General features: G+C 33.2%; 1 protein-coding gene across 5 annotated transcripts in view; it reads right to left on the reverse strand.

Moving 5' to 3' along the window:
* The window catches only part of LOC148273049 (protein diaphanous-like), a 93715-nt gene that overhangs the window by 62866 nt on the left and 12472 nt on the right, over window positions 1–18377 (reverse strand). Inside the window, exons 1-2 of one of the 5 annotated variants that reach the window (XM_088239213.1) lie at window positions 9523–9652; window positions 619–790 (exon numbers count right to left, since the gene is read on the reverse strand). The exons of 1 other annotated variant lie outside the window; for it this stretch is intronic. In XM_088239213.1, coding sequence (XP_088095339.1) covers window positions 619–639 — 21 coding nt within the window. In that variant the 5' untranslated portion in view covers window positions 640–790; window positions 9523–9652. Of the gene's footprint in view, window positions 1–618; window positions 791–9522; window positions 9653–18377 lie in introns of those variants that run through there. 3 more of the 5 variants (XM_088239212.1, XM_088239214.1, XM_088239215.1) reach the window with 3 other exon arrangements.

Below are 18377 nucleotides of genomic sequence, written 5' to 3' on the forward strand. Positions count from 1 at the left end.
TGAAGTAGGTTATAGATTTTAATTGAATAATACTTAAAATCCCTTTGTCCGAAAGTGGTATTAGTTTGTATTTGTTTAAGTTGTCTTTGTGTTGAGGATCTAGTATTATTTGTATGTGTTGTATTGTTGGGGTTATGTCTTTCATTTGAGTAAGAATAGTTTTTGAATCTGTAAGGGAGTTAATACTCTTATTAATAATAAATAAATAAATAACCAATTAGGATTTAATGGAAACTAACCCTTGAGGACATTGGGTTATAAATTCACAACAATAAGAGTGAATTTATTCAAAAATAGACTCTAACTCCTCGAATGTCAAAGCTCAGATATAGGCTATAAATCTTGATTCCCGCTAACTGTCGGAGCTGAGATCAGTACATGGAAATCTTCAAGAAAAGTTTGCCTTATTTTCCGGATTTTAAGGCTTATATTTGATTGCACGACAAATGAATACCAGTCATCAAACAGCCTTCTTGGCGGGATTAAAATTATAAAAACCTCGTACAATGGATGGCGACTTTACTGCCCAGCTCTCTTTGATTTTGTGCTGTAAAAATTGTTTTCCCAGGAACAAAACGAAACGATAAATATAAATAAATAAAAATGAAAGAAACTTACAACATTATAAACTGCATACATTATCCGGTACACTTTTCCCTCCAGAACAGATTGTATGACATCAGCGTAATGTTAGCACAGTCATAATATTATCAACCACGTGAATACAGTATGACAACTCATAATATTATTTTATTATTTAACTCTTGTGAACCTATGATGTCACATAAATCTACATGGAATACAAGACTTGATATATAAAATCTATTATATTTAAATAAAAAATTCATATTTTGGTATAACAGGCCAAAATTACTTCATTATTTATATAAATTTTAAAAAATAGATAGTAAACAGACATTAAAGCCCAGTTTTCTAGGGGGAATTTTTAGCGGGCTTTTAAGAGTAAATTTTATGTAAATATCTATCAGGGGCGAACCGTGTATAGAAGCGATTATGCGCAGCTTACCATTATATATCTTTGCATTTTATCTTTGCATTTTTTTGTTTATATGCTCACTGTTTTTTTTTGCATACCTTTGTTATTATTGTTTTTTTTTTTACTTTGTAAAACTTTTTATTATATCCTTTCTAATTAATTTCACATATTTTTTCTGTATATTCTGTATTATTTAGTATGTTAGCATGTATTTTATTTTTTGTAAATGCCTTTTGGGCGTTAATGAACAAAATAAATAAATATTTGACTATCCATAATAACTTTTTACGGTAACTTTATTTACAGAAAAACAATCAAATAATTACTTTTTTTATGAACAATTGCCGCCATTTGTATTTTTCTCCAAATATATATGAAAATATTAATAAATCGCCAGAAATGAGCCAAGGAACTCCAGCTTATTTCTTCATACAAATAAGTGTACTATATTTTAAACATCTTAAACCAGTGGCGGGATTTTCTCCTAGAGTAAACTTGCAGATAACACAAATTTTATGAAGATTCTCGATTTAGAAAACAGTGTTTCAAACATTATTTCTCAAGGACTATTTTTCTTTGAGATGATACTTTTGACATATGACTCGCAAGACATGTGGCGCTCGACGCGGCCGTTTTTGACGTTATGATTTGCATTCGTCTGCCTCTGAGGTACAGATATACGGACATTCATATATTATGTTTGTATTATTTTAAGACTAAATAAAAAATATATTAAAAAGTTCACTATAGTCCTTAAAATGTAACATGAATAGAATGACAGCTGTCAGAAAAAGTGACGACCTAACTTTGTAGTAACGTCAAAGGAGTTATTTATATTGACACACGAAAAATCATTTGTATCTGGCGTGTTAATTTATTTTTTAATACAATGCTTGAAACATAAATCATTATTAATACATAAAATCAGCGTTAAAACTAAAAGAAAACTAAAATTAACCTAATTATTAACGACGTTCTTACAAGGTTACATCATTTTGCAAAAACGTTAGAGATGGGGCAAATTGATCAATGTAAATTAATAGAATAAAAAAATAATTCATTTGATGTTGTTCATGAAAAAAGTATAAATGTCTCATTTTTTGGTGAATAATTGTGTTAAACACACTATAATAGGCTTGTTTTTGCGTCTTTTATATCAATTTTCGGAAACAGTTTTATGATTGTATGAAATAACTGATAAAATCGATTTGAACAGTGATCAGTAATTTCCCATCACTAATGAAATTAGTTTGACAGCTTGCCACCACATACCACATACCGCACCACATACCGCACACCGCATCTGAGGACATGTCTACTTGGCGGTGCCCATATACACGGAAAATTTGCTCATTGTCAAACGAGAAAAGCTGCCCGAAGGAGCTCTCTGAAATCTAGTAGCCTTAGCATCTTTGTGCTGAAAGAAGGTAATCCAGACGTACATGATATGTACTTCATTGGATTGAGAAAAGAGGGAAATGAATTCTTCACTGACTGGGATTAAATTGATTGGACATGATCAGTTCGTCGAAATGATTACAAAACTTTTTAAAAGCCTCGAAATTCTTTTTGGAAGCCACCAGATCTGTATATCCGACAGGACCTATAACAGGGCCACGGATAGTAGCGAGAAGGTCCATTCGGTAATCAAAGAGAAGGAAGAGTAGAAAAAGATGTTGAAAGAATGCGGGCAACAAAATGAACGGAGCACTAAGCACAGTAATTTCTAATAAAAATATGTCAATCGAAGCTAAACTGGCAGTGCACAACGGAGTTTTAGTCCCAACACTTATGTATGGAAGTGAAACATGGAACAGGCAGAGGAAGGATGAAAGCCGAGTGAACGCGGTTGAAATGCGATCTCTTAGATGAATGTTGAAATCAGACGAGAGTGTAAATCTGAGACAAGTATAATTAATAAGATTAACAAAAGGTCTCTGAGATGGTTTGGTCACGTAGAACGAATGGACGACGAAAGAATGGTAAAACAAGTATATATGGCGAAAATGAACGGCAACGTTAGACGAGGACGACCAAGGAAGACGTGGCATGATCAGATAAACCAAAATCTTAAGCCTGGTCATGTCAAAAGCAGACAGAACCGAAGGGCATGTACGACAAGATGTATGAATGTGAAAGAGGCTAGGATTGTATGCCAGGATAGACGTGTGTGGCGGTCCATTCTCTCTGCCTACCCCTACGGGGAAATGGCGTGATGGTAGTAGTAGTAGTAGTAGAGAAGGGGAAAGGGACAAGACCACAAAATGTGTTCAGAAGATTGGTTAGGATATCCGCAGCAGCACGAAGGGGAGTCAACAATATTAAAAACAAAAAAAATTGATTAAATTTACCATGGCCTGATAAAAACTGCATAGTCCAGTGATCGGGGATAACCCAAGAAAATTCTAAGCGCTGACGGATTGAAGGTAAAAAAAAAGAAAGGTAACCCGCATTCTATTGACACATCTATCTATATTGACAGCTATATTTTAAGGACTATAGCTGCATGTCACCGGGAAGGCAGAGTTAACACCCAATTATTCTTTGGACCGGTTGATGCGTTGGGTGTACTTTTTATACGCCAACCTGTATCATATTTTCGACCGTATAAAAGGTTTGAAATAAACAAACAAATCACGATGTATAAAGAAAAGATTTCCAAAATAAACGTTACGAGCACATGCCGGATGTGAGTCGGTGCCAAATATTGGCAGAGTGGGCATACTGTACCATCACTGCACTTGTGACTCTAGTGATCTAGTCACCAGTACAATGAAGATGACAAAACAATTAATTGGAAACAAATATTAATCCATACTAATATTATAAATGAATAAAACTGACACAACTCGGGTACAAAATGAATATTTCAAGCCAGTGCTCCGCAACCGGTGTGCCTTGAGCCGATACAGGTGTGACGCGGTCAAATAAGACAACATTCTAACTAAATCTAACTAACTATTATCTTATCTCTTTCTGATATTAATTTATCAAATATTTTTGTGTACCGTATATTATATTATTTTCACATATATACTTACTGTTAACTAATTTTCATTATTTGTTTTTAACAGTAATTTGTTGATACCATTTTTTTATACTTATAAGTATATGAAAATGTATTTATTTTTTTGTTTGAATTCTTTACAAGTTATTTACAATTTACTTTTTAATTCAATTACTTTTATTATATCCATTTATTTCTTTTTTTTCTTTTTTACTATGTAAAGTTTCACTTTTTATTTTGCATGGCAGTATGCTTCTTATTGTTTCTAAATGTATACAAAAAAGCATTGTTTATCTTTTAATTTTTTACTCACTATGTTTGTACTTAACTGTATATTTTTTGTAAATGCCCCTTGGGCGTATTGCAAAATTAAATAAATAAATAAATGATATATATTAACTGATATTATATGTAATGACTCCCGTAAAATGCTTGGTTTTGTTCTTAGAAATGCCAAGATCTTTTCTAACACTCAGATTATGAGGACATTGTATAATTCCTTGGTAAGAAGTCGTTTGGAGTTTAGTTCCATTATTTGGTCGCCACATGAGGCTCGATACTCTTTGATGGTGGAGAGAGTGCAGAAAAAATTTCTGCTCTATCTGTACCTAAACGAGTGTGGATATTATCCTTGGCTCTTCCCAACCGACTTTTTACTGGGGATGCTAGGCTATCGGTCATTATGGAGGAGGAGGGACGTTCATTTGGGTGTTCACTTTTTCCAGGTGATCGGTGGTCGCATACATAACTCAGAAATTCTGATGGATGTAGGTCTGTTCGTACCTGATAACTATCTTCGACAAAGACAGCATCGATTGTTTTACCTACCGCGATGCAGAACCAACCTGCCAATGGTTATGCCAGTTGGTAGAGCAATCTTGCTACTTAATCGCATCGCCTCGGATGTCGACATATTTCACGGCAGTGGGCCTTCCCTTACGAAAGTACTTTCTAACTTTTAATTTTTCTTTTTACATTTTGATATATTATTTTAATAACATAACTATCTACTGTAATTTGTGATATATTATTGTATTTAGAATGAATTGGGTCTTTTTTCTGTAATGTTCTAAATATCTGAATAAATAAATGAAATGAAAAAAAATATGAAATTAACATTTTAGAGAAGGTAATATAGAAGTCTAGGCATCTACAGGGCTTATTTGTTTATTTATTTATAAATTCATTAAAAAAAATAATATACATACTTAATAACAGAGAATCTATATAAAACCAATTAATGTAAAATAAAAACGGAGTGTTCTCTGTTTATGGTCTCCATCTAACATGGCACAGCCTGTTCTAAGATGGATATTTTCTATCTTTAGAGCATAAGTAGTCCTATCCTAATAAAACAATAACATAAAAAAGAAAAATTTAAACTACTTAATTATAAATGCCTAGCTAATCAAATGTAAGACATTTAAAATCGTTATTGTACAAATATAAAGTATATATATGTGCCAAGAATACATGTTACTTAAACATAAATAATATAGTGAGATATATAATAAAACAAATATAAAGCAATGAAATACATGAAAATATAAATAATAATATGGAAAAAATAAATCTTTTTTGTGTTTGTGCTGCCATCCAGCGCTAGATAGCTTCATTACCAATCCCAAACGTTTACTTACGGAAATCTAGAGAACATTTAATGGAACTTCGGCGAAGTGAAGCCTTAACGTGCCGTCATTACGAGGGCGGATTGAAAATGAAGCTACCTAGCGCTAGGTGGCAGCACAAACACATTTTTTTTTCCAAATTGCGATTTGTCAAACGGCAGCTGTTAAAATGTCACCCAAATTTATCGATTAGTTTATTTGTTGTAGTCGTTTGAAGTAAACAACTTTTGTGTTTCTAGAAAAATGGAAAAGGGCGAATTTCGTGCAGTGATTAAACACTATTAGTTGAAAGGGAAAACGGCGAAAGAGACAAAAGAAAAGCTCGATAAACATTATGGTGAGTCTGCTCCGTCAGATTACATGGTAAAATATTTGATTGCTGAATTTAAACGCGGCCGAACAAGCACTGAAACAATACCATCAACAGGAAGGCCAAATAAGGTGGTTATTAAAGAAAATATCAAGAAAATCATCGATATAGTTATGAATGATCGCCGAGTGAAGATGCGTGAGATTGTTGAAATGGTAAACATCTCATATGAACGTGTGTTCAACATTTTGCATGAACATTTGCATACGCAAAAGCTATCGGCAAGATGTGTGCCGCGTTTGCTCAGTGTCGAACAAAAACGAGTTCGATAGACTACTTCACAGCAGTGTTTGGCCATGATAAAGCGTAATCCTGTTGATTTTTGGCGTCGATTAATAACTGCTGATGAAACGTGGGTGCGCCACTATACACCTGAAACCAAAAATCAATCGAAACAATGGGTGGACGCTGGTGGAAGTGCTCCGAAGAAGGCAAAGGCAGTGAAATCGGCTTGCAAGGTTATGGCCACTGTATTTTGGGATGCACTCGGAATATTGCTCATTGATTATCTTGAAAAAGGATCCACAATCACAGGAAAGTATTATCGTGCATTATTGGATCAATTGAATGATGCAATTAAGGAAAAATGACCACATTTAATGAAGAAAAAAGTACTCTTCGAGACAACGCACCGGTTCACACAGCATTAGATACGATTCTAAAATTACGTGGAATACACTTCGAATTGGTTGATCATCCACCTGATAGTCTAGATTTCGCTCCTAGTGACTTTTTCCTTTTTCCAAACTTGAAAAAATGGCTCGCAGGAAAAAGATTCAGCTCAAACGAAGAAGTGATTACCGAAACTAACGCGTATTTTGAGAAGTTCCCGAAATTGTATTATTCAGATCGTAAAAAAGGTTGGAATATCGTCTTACTAAGTGTGTCGAAGTAAAAGAAGACTATGTCGAGAAATAAATGATTTTTGAAAAAAAAAAGTTTTTTTCCTACCTAGGTAGCTTCATTTTCAATCCCCCCTTGTAATATAGTTTTTATGTACGTATTATTATCAAATAAAAAATAAAAATTTATTGTAAAATTTTGTATCAATTTAATATCTATATGTATATTGTATATTTTAGCTTTTGATGTGCCGCGGAATTCTAGGAAGAACTTCGGTGTGTCGTAGGTAAGAAAAGGTTGCCGAGCACTGTTTTAAGCGATGATCGAATCTATTTTGCAACGAAGGTGATTTATCGCGCATATTTACAACTTGACCCTATCAAAGAAGCTACGCCGTGGTGAGTCAGTCGATATATTAAGTTATGACGTCGATAAAATAATAATATGACGACTGGCGGCCTCTAAGACGTAATGGCTAAGACGTTTGACTTACACACGAAAGGTTCCGGGTTCAATTTCCGGTGAGAATTAAAATGATCCAGGATCTACAGTACTCTATAGTAAAGAGAATTGTACCTGCAGAGATTTACGAACAAAGAAGTAATAATGATCTCCTGTACAAAACAATCAAAACTCTGGCTGTTCGAGGACTACTGTGGCTTTGCATCATTTTGGAACAATTTAATAGTATTACATTCAAGTTTCCTCTCAAACATAACCATAATACCCGCTTCACGTATAATGATGGCTTGGTAGTACCAAAACTATGTAATAAGTATGGAAATAGAACTCTCAAATATTTAGTACCTAGTATTTTTAATTTATTACCAAAAGAACTTAAATTTAACTCACATTGTAACAAGAGCAAAATAAGAGAGTGGCTACTCGATCAAAACTTTATATATGAATAGTAGCTTATGTGTAAATATTTTAATTTTTCATATATTTTCTTGTATTTAAAAAAAAATAAATTATATTATTATTTGTAAAAACATGTTTATTCTGATCTTTCCGGCTGTTAATTTTTATCTGTTATTCATTGCTTGTATAAATGTAAATAATATTATTAAGTTAGCATAAATATATCTTCACCAACAAGCTACAGAAAGTGGCTTGGTGGGATTTTAGTTTTAGTAAAAATATAACAAGTGATTTTTTTTTAATTGTAAAAATGTATAATTATACTATTAAAATTTAAAAAAGACAAAGGAAAGTTGTTTGACAGAAAAACGAATGCCTATTCATAAAACCACTCTGCGCCGCATCAAACATCAAGACCTCAAAGGGTAAAAATGTGGTCAATAGAGAAATATCATCTTTTTTTACAATTTTAAATTAATAGTCTATAAAATACAGCCGAGTAAGAAAAAAAAAATTTATACAAAGTAGCAGCCGTAGAATTAAGAATAGTCCAGAAACCGCATACGCACATCAAACAGAAGGCGACTAAACTACTCATAAATGAGTAGGTTTACGTTTTGTCCCATTAGTTTTCTTGTAGACGTCGCTCAGTACGCAACTCCTGATTAGAATTCAACTATGCCGTGTTGTGTCCTCTTAAAGTGTAGAAATACTGCTAGGATCTTAAAGAAACAGGGTGGGATCACATTTCATATGTAATTAGCAAATGAATGTGTATGTAGCAAATGCATTAATTAAAAATTGAATTATTTTTTCATCTGTCAGATTGTCGAAGAAACGAAATTGATATTTCGTTAGTGTTGCCAGGGTAGTAATTTTTTTACCCTACTTTGCTCATCTGATGAGAGAAGTAATGAAAATTGGACCTCGGATTAAACAACTCTGCGGTGAACATTTTACTGACGTTATCTTTAAAACATCAAATATTATTTAACATGATATAAATATATATGTTTTATGTAAATTAAAATTTGTTTTATATTTTAAGTTCAAAGTTCATAAATTCAATTACTCTCATTAAATGACCATTTACTTATCCACTCTGTTGTGTCAATCAATGTTTCCGCGTGCACAATAAAATTTTAGAGAAATTAACAGATTGCTTTTTTTCAACTTTACATTTGCATTATGATTATATTTATTCCCATCGTGCAACATTACGCGGCGACATCACGAATGCCCACTTTCGTGGGGCATAGTGGGGGGATTATTGGACACAGTCCTATGTATTCTAATATGATTCTACGCTCCTTATGGACTGTTCTTAATACCATGGTAGTAGCATAAAAAATATTTTTAAATTAATAATTTTTAATTCCCGCTAAAACGGTTCGCCGCATTGGCGCGCCTCTAATACGTCACGATTCGGTTAAATTTTGAACTTTGTGACCGTTTAAATTTAAATAGAACATCGTCACGAATTTCGACGTCACAATTGTCAAGGCCAAACATGTTGCGTTTTTGTGGGGACATATTTTTTAACAATTTTATTTTTTAAATTATGTAAATATTTCGCCATCATATTCATATTGATTTTGGAAATAAAATATTTAAAAAAAAATCCATTTCATTTATTTTTATTAAATTCGTAGTATCTGTTGTTCTATTTTTTGTTTATGATAATTTCCTTTTTTTAATAATTGTATTAGAAACGCGCCGATAAACGATAATTATTTTTTTGTTTGGCGCGATCTAGATTTAGTTTATTTTATACGTTTGCATAAATAATAAAAATAAAATATTATGAGTTTATCACTGCATCAATATACACTTGAAATCACAAATTGCATTATTGCCAACATAATTGCAACCACAAACACTGCCCAAATAATGAACATAGTATACTATGCACACGCGTCCGATTCACCGCGCCTATAAAAAATACTAAAGAAATTGCAATATTTTTCATACGTAGAAAATTAGTACATTATAAAAAAATAACATGTGGTTTGTTCGAATCGATTAGCGAAATCGTCACATACTATAAATAGTAACCGACACTACTCGGAAGAACGTCGTATGCAACATTATTGACTTATTCATAATATTTTCAATACAGTGCCGTCGCGTCGGTGAGCCTGGTAAACATCCAAATGTTTGTACAGTGGTGCCTCACACAACGAACTTAATTCGTTCCAGGAGCAAGTTCGTTATGCGAAAAGTTCGTTATGTGAAACGCGTTTTCCCATAACAATACATGTTAAAAAAAATAATTCGTTCTGTAGCATAAAATATGGTAAGATGACATAAAAAAAAGATAAATTTTTTGTTATTATTTTTATTTAGATACATCTAAAAACATAATGAAAAAAACACACATTTTTTAATTTTAAGAAATAATCGAATCTTGCACATCTTCATCCATTTTCCGCTTTTTGGCCGATGGTGCAGTGAAAAACCTGTCCAAAGTCGTTTGTTTCTCTCTTTTCTTCAACATCTGCCGGAAATAACGGACAAGAGTATCGGAGTACAGGTCGTTGATCCTGTTTGCTTCAGCGGAATCCGGATAGTGGGCATTGGTAAACTCCTGAACTGCTTTCCATTTGACCAGGATGTTCTTGATGTCAGCAGTTGGAATTGGTTGATTGTTTGATTTTTGCTCCTCGTTATCAGATGACGCTTCCCTTTGAGCATTGTCCTGTTGTTGGGCCAGAAGTGTTTGGAGCTCTTCAGCTGTCAGCTCTTCTTTGTGTTCCTCAATAAGCTCCTCTACATCCTCTTCCTCTACCTCTAATTCTAACCTTTGGGCCACTGTGATGATGTCCTTCACCACTTCTGTGTCATCAACTACTGCTTCTTCTTGAATCCACGAAGGCACAAGCATCTTCCAAGCAGAAATGAGGGTCCTTTGTGACACTTCTTCCCAGGCCTTCTGTATAAGTCGTATTGCCAAAAGGATATCAAATTTCTCCTTCCAAAACATTCGGGTAATCATATTGTCTCCACCAAACTCGCATTCTTCAAACACCTTATTAAAGAGGGCTCTAGTGTAGAGTTTTTTAAAGTTCGCAATAACTTGCTGATCCATTGGCTGGAGAATGGATGTGGTGTTTGGTGGCAAATACTGCACCTTGATAAAAGGATAATTTTCGTGCGATTTTTTTGCGATACGTGCGTAAGTTAAGCGTACTACGCAGTGACTAACGAGTCTAACGACTGCCTGCGCGGGAGGATGCAATTAATCGGCAGTGATCGTAGAAGATCGGGCGACTTCGTTGTAATGATGAACGATTGCTGCGACACGTGCGTAAGTTAAGCGTACTGCTCAGTGACTAACGACTGCCTGCGCGGAAGGGTGCAATAAATCGGCAGTGATCGTGTGAAGTGGGCGACTTCGTTGTGTGAAGCGAAGTTCGTTGTGTGAAGCGAAGTTCGTTGTATGAATCGTGAAATGAACGAAAAGGAAGTTCGTTGTGTGCAGCGTTCGCTGTGCGAGGCGTTCGTTATGCGAGGCACCACTGTATGTGTAAAGCACCACCCCCCAGTAAATGACCATTGGTTAATAAAACACAATATAATAAGAATTGCTACATGTGTCCAGTCAAAAATCTTTTAACACTAGAAACTGTGACAAAAGCAGTAGGCGGACACATCTTTTGGTAAGAAACAAATCTATCAGTTTTGAACTGTGAGTTGTCAAAAGGTAATAGTGCGTTTTCCCGTTATTGTTCTGAGATTGATAGTGTTTTTATAAGGAAATGTGTCAAGCGTTTTATTTGATGCTATTTCTTATGCAATTCTTTGAATATATCCACATTCTAATGTGTTAGGGTGTTTTATAATGTTATGATGTAACTAAATCTGAGTATTATTTTTTTCTGGGGTAGTGTGAGTTGTCAAAAGGTAATAGTGCGTCTTCCCGTTATTGTTCTGAGATTGATAGTGTTTTTATAAGGAAATGTGTTAAATGTTTTATTTGATGCTATTTCTTATGCAATTCTTTGAATATGTCCATATGTAGTCAAGTCCATCAAAGATTTAGGAGTTGTTTTGGACTATAAACTGACATACAACGAGCATATAGATAATACAGTAAATAAATCACTGAAATTACTTGGCTTCATTAACAGAATATCCTCTGATTTAACTCATGTCCGTACAATCAAAACTCTTTATTGCTCAACTGTTCGTCCTCTTCTAGAATATGCCTCCGTGGTCTGGTCTCCATTCTATGTCAATCGCATAAATCACTTTTTTTTTTTTTTTTAAAGAAATATTTGCGTTCTTATGATTTACCCAAATATTTAATTTTGAGGGCCATTTTCAACGAGTTGTAAATAACTCACTATTAGAAAATGGAATCAAGTTGGGGTAGAGTGGGATTCGAACCACGGACCTTTGGTCCTTGAGTCCGAGACACTAGCCACAGGACCACAACCCGATTTAAATTGTTTAAATTGAATCAGTCCAACATCGCTTGCTTCGAAAAATAGCGTGGATGCTTGGACTAGAGAGAGATAATTATTCTTATGCTGAAATAGAGTCAATGTTAAATATTTCTAGTCTACAAAAACGTAAAACTAATATTGACTCCATATATATGTTCGGCATACTAAATGGTATAATCGATGTTCCATCATTACTGGGACAAGTAAAATTCAATATTCCGACTCGTAGATTGAGAAACAATGAAGTACTGTTCATCGATCAGCATAGAACAAACTATGGCCTAAATTCTCCAATGACCCGCCTTTGTCGTATTGTTAACTCAAGACAAGATCTGGACTTTTTTGGTTTAAGTTTACAGCGATTTAAACGAGCACTAAATAAATAGTCCAGATCTTGTCTCGATGTCCCTTATGTTTGTCAATGCTTCTTTCTTTTTTTTTAAATGTTTTAAACTATTCTTTTATTGTAATATTTAAACCTTATAAATTGTATACATGGACAATGTCCGTTAATAAATAAATAAAGGATTTCGCTACAAGCTGAACCTTAAACGGTCATTCATTGGTGCTTTGACCCTAGAATGATTTAGCGAGGAACTTCAGCCCTACGGGAAATCGGATACAATAAATGTTTTCTTGCGCGCGGTAAAAATTGGAGCAAAATTAAAATATAAAAAAAACATTTTGATAAAAACGGACTACTTTGAACGACGCCACTGGTTCATGTGAATCAACCAATGATAAGAAAGTTATGAAAGATTTCCGGTTTGCTTGCCGTGAATGAACCAATGGGCAGAACTGATCGAGAATAAGCGGAAGAGAACCTCTGACGTCACACGCGGAGTTATTTCAGAAACACAAATCTTTAAAAAATCCTAGCGGTAATAATACGATATATAAAAATTGAAAAAAAAAAAATTGGCGTAGTTTAATAGTCTTTTAACAAATCCAAAAAAAAAACCACTGAACTTCCTCATTGTATTGATGTTTTTTTGTAGATATTTCTTGATAAAACTCCATAGTTAATGATATACTCGGATATGAAAACTTATTGTCACGCACGCGTAATACGGAGACATGGCATGACCAAATCCAACAAATACAAGGATTTTGATTTAAACAAAGTATTTTGATTCCAACAAAGTATTTTGATTTAAACTAAGTATTTACATTTAAACAAAGTATTTTGATTTCATCAAAGTATTTTTATTTAAACTAAGTATTTAGATTTACACAATGTATTTAGATTTAAACGAAGTATTTTGATTTAAACAAAGTATTTTTATTTTATATTTGCGTACACAAGATATTATGTTAAACGGACACAACTTATGTTAGTCAAAATACCAAAGTACTGGGTGCTAACATAAGTTGTGCCCATTTAACACAATATCTTATAAAGCAAACATTTTCACAATTTATTTTAACGCCTAATATTTTGATTTAAAAAAATTAAATACGTAGTAATATACATTAAATTATAGGCTTGTAGTGTCTCAGATTCACGGATCGAAAATCCGTGGTTCGAATCCCACTCTATCCCAACTTGATTCCCATTTTCTAATAGTGAGTTATTTCCAACTCATTGAAAATGGCCCTTAAAACGAAATATGTGGATAAATCATAGAAACGCAAATATTTATTTTTTAATAAAAAAAAAACTTATTTATTTTATTAATTTATTTAATTTTACAATACGCTCAGGTGCACTTACAAAAATAATACAGATTAGTAGAAACATAGTAATAATTTTTAAAATATACAGAAACATTTTTTTTTTAAAGGGATGTAGAAATAAAAAAAGCATAGTGCAATGCAAAATCAAAAGTTAAACTTTGCGCAATAAAAAAGATAAAAACGTGGATATAATGTAACATTAATAGTTATAGTCCTTAAATATAGTAACGTCTAAGGAGTTATTTATATTGACACACGAAAAATCCTTCGCATCTGGAGTGTTAATTGTTTTTTTTTTTATACAATGCTTTACACATAAATCAACATAAATATATGAAATCAGCTTTGAAACTAAATATTTTGAGTTTGTCCAAATTTTTGTAGACAAGGACTGGATTCAACTCCCTGGGGAGCTGTTTATATTAACATATTACAACAGAGATGAAGAACATTTAAGAGAAGGTAATATAGAAGTCCAGGCATCTACAGGGCTTATGACCTGTCAATGGCTGGTTTAAATGGCCACTTTACATATAGGCAGAATGGTGAATGTTACACAGTGTGTAAAGTGGCCACTTAAACCAGCCATTGATAGGTCAGAAGCCCTGTAGATGCCTGGACATCTATATTACCTTCTCTTAAATGTTCTTCATCTCTGTTGTAATATGTTAATTTAAAACTAAAAACAAAAACTAATATAAACCTACTTATAAATGACGTTCTTACAAGGTTACATCATTTTGCAAAAACGATAGAGATGGACAAATCGATCAATGTAAATTGATCGAATAAAAAAATTATTCATTTGATGTTGTTCATAAAAAAATGAAAATGTCGTATTTTTTGGTAAATAATTGTCTTAGACACACTATAATAGGCTTGTTTCTGCGTTTTTATATCAATTTTCGAAAACAGAGTTTCATGATTCGGTACATGATCGGTGAACATTGATTTCCCACAGCTATATTTTAAGGACTATAGGCATAAAATTATGCATTGAAAAAAGTTATAACGAAAAACGTTAGGTATATAAAGTAAATAAGAAAAATTAAAAAGCAAATTGTAAATATTTTTTAAGTATATTTAAATAAATTTAAACAAATAAATTTAAATTTCTAAATTTTGACGGTGAATCGTTTTGCTGGATGACTAAATTAGTATTAGTATTCAATATTAAGTAACAGTGCTGCATGGTGGCACAAGGCCAGAAGTATTGGACACAGTTCATTGTTTATTGTTTTTTGATTACATCAACAATAAACATAATGGATTATTGTATTTTTGTGTACCCACCGAATCACCTGTGCACCTGTGAAAGTTGACGAAATATTCACTGTGGTTGTTTTGCGAAATTCCTTTTCCGAAAAAATATTATTACAGCTATTTTTTGATAATCAGAAACATACGAAGGCGGATTGAAAATGAAGCTACCTAAGTAGGAAAAAACTGTATTTAGCAACAAGCCAAAATAAGTAGAGTAATTAAAATTCAATTAGGGTATACTATAGTATATTAGAGGAATATTTTGGTTATATTGGGGAAAAACCTTCCATTATTTAAAAATATTTGTCTTAAAAAGACTTAAAAATTTATATTTTGGCTTGTATAGAAATCCACAAACATAAAATAGCAATTATTTTTAGTATATAAGGAAACTTTGTAAATATTTAAGTTAGTTTGTTTGAAAATGTCCTAACAAGACGAAACGCGTCACAATATACCCTTTGTATATCTTGTAAAAAATAAAGTAGAATTATAATCCAATAAACTTGTTTTATTTTGAATGCATTACCAAATTCAATAACAATGGCGCGTGATCATTACTTTTAACTACAGTGTGGATATCTGTTAAGGATATTCCATCTTTCCTGCATTCTGCTTCAAGATTATGGCGTTGCAAACTGAAAAATGGGCACTGAAATAACAGATGTTCGATACTCTGTGAAGAAATATCATCGCATGGACAATAGTCAGCATTCCTTAATTTGAACCTATATGGGTAACTTCTCATAGCTCCGTGTCCGATAAAAATTTGGGTCGTTTCGACAGTACTTTGGTGATGATGACGGAAAATGTACATTTATCTTCCATTTAAATAAATTGGTTTTACCCAGAGTGATTATTCTCTAGAGAAGCCCTTGAGCTAATTTTTACTCTAAGGGGTTTGATTTTATTATTGATACGTTGAGCAGGATTATACAATATTTACGACCATCGCTTATTATGGCGTAAATTCACCCCGGATTACGGCAGTTTATAAAATTTCAATAAATTATTCTTACCGTTTTACCCCTCCAACTCTCCTTTCTTTTTACCCTCGGCATTCTGTTTCACAAGTCACGCTGTTTCACAGTTCACACTTCAATTTTCAATCCATCACAATGAGGAACTTCAGCCCTCCGGGAAATTGGATAGAAAAAATGTTTTCTTGCGCGCTGTAAAAATTAGAGCGTCAAATTGTACGGCAAAGTTTCTTGAAAATGTACGAAAAAAATAATAATATATATTTTTATAAAAACGAACTATTTTGAACGAAGTCACTAGTTCATATTTTTTTATTTCAAAATACAAAAATGTACAAAACATAATTGTATTACCATAAGTTAGCTAACTCATTCTGGGATAGATATAATTAAAGATTATCAGGTAAAAATACATTTAGTTAAACACAATTAAAACAAAAATGGACAAATCTCGGAAACCTTTTTAAAAACAAATTATAATATATTATTTAATATTAACTTACATAGATCAAGGGTTATCGAGAAATAATTTAAGGAAATTTTCAATTAACATTTTCAATTAATATTTTCAATTAACATTTTCAGTCAAAATTTCAAATCAACCCATTGTAAGGGAGCTGTGAAAGACATCCGGTTTACTTGTGGTAAACGGACCAATCGTCAGAACCGACAGATAATAAGCGGAAGACGTCACACACGGATTAATTTCCCAAATACAAAACTTTAAAAAATCATAGCGCTGATAATACGATAAATAAATTATATACATTTTTTTAATGGCTTAGTTTAATAATATATTAACAAATAAAAATATACTGAATTTCCTCATTGGCTTTTAACTACCCTGGCAATTAAACGATCAATGGGGGGGTCTTTCCGCGTTGTTTTTATTTTGAAATAAGCATAAAAGTATTTAAGCAAAGGTGATAATATTTTTTCCGTGTGACGTTGGATAAATTTTCTACAAACGTTTGAAACACGCATATTCTGAATTACTAGAAAATGAGACGTTTCGCGCCCTATGCGACAAACGGTATGTATGACGTTTTCCCGCCATTCCTGTGCGCGATTTTTATTAGAAGAGCAGTCCGCGTCATGACGCGCGACGTCAAAATGACGTACCGCCAACTGCAAGCCGTTTTGTGGGTGTTTATTTTTAAATCAGAAAATTATATATGAAAACCTGTTTTGAATACATTGATAGTTATTTATTTATTTATTATATATACGGCCTAAGCCAATTACAACAGTTACATGAAGAAACATAAATGCAAGAAACTGAACAAAAAGAACATAAAACTATTTAGCAAAGACAAACAAGGGCAAAACAATAATTGTATACAATATATTCAAAAAAACGAAAGACCTTAAACTTTGAGCTAAACCATGCCAATCCAACTTCATCCCACACTGTTTAGTAGCGAAGAGATCTACGAAAAGCCGGAAGATCTATCCCAAAGAATTCCAAGTCGTGTGATGAATTGACTAATCTACACATTCTGGACATTGGGGGATAAAAACCAAAGTTGCTCTTAGAAGATTTTGACTTCTGGTGACACGGTTGGGAACATGAAAAGAAATTGATTGCAACAGAGATGGGACATCACTTAAAGCACTAAGTATTTTGAAAATGCATATAAGGTCCATCTCAGTTCTACGTCTCTCCAATGAAGACAGATTAAGAGATTGCTCTACTTCAAAAAAGGAATAATTAAAATCGTAAAACTCCGTTCTAAATATATCTTATTCGTATTTATAACGTTATTCCCGACTTACAAAAACACCCTATCCAAACGAGTATAAATACAAACTATCATTTCTTATTAGTTCAAACTGTGAGATGAATTGAAAACAATTGAAACTATGAGCTGTCACTTATGTACCCGATTTAAACTCTGGCCCTTTTCACACATGCCACGCAAATCCACCCGGCCCGGTAAGTTTACCGCGTTCATCCTACAATTCACATCGAGTCAGCTTTTGTAGGGTGATCCCGGTAAAATTACCGCGCCGGGTGGATTGGCGTGGCATGAGTGAAAAGGGCCATACCGGGTCGTCTAGATTTTTACAGCACGTGTGAAAAGGTGACACATTTTGTATGCGTTTGTAGGATAAACGCGGTATTTGCGTGGCATGTGTGAAAAGGGACTATGAGCTGTCACTTATGTACCCGATTTAAACTATGGGCTGTCACTAAAGCAGCCGATTTAAACTATGAGCTGTCACTTATGTTCCCGATTTAAACTGTGAGCTGTCACTTATGCAGCCGATTAAAAACTTTGAGCGGTCACCTGTATAAACAA

The sequence above is a fragment of the Micrasema longulum genome, unplaced genomic scaffold (assembly GCF_059751315.1).
Source record: "Micrasema longulum isolate JH-2025_06_02 unplaced genomic scaffold, ASM5975131v1 h1tg002094l, whole genome shotgun sequence".
Taxonomy (NCBI): Eukaryota; Metazoa; Arthropoda; class Insecta; order Trichoptera; family Brachycentridae; genus Micrasema; species Micrasema longulum.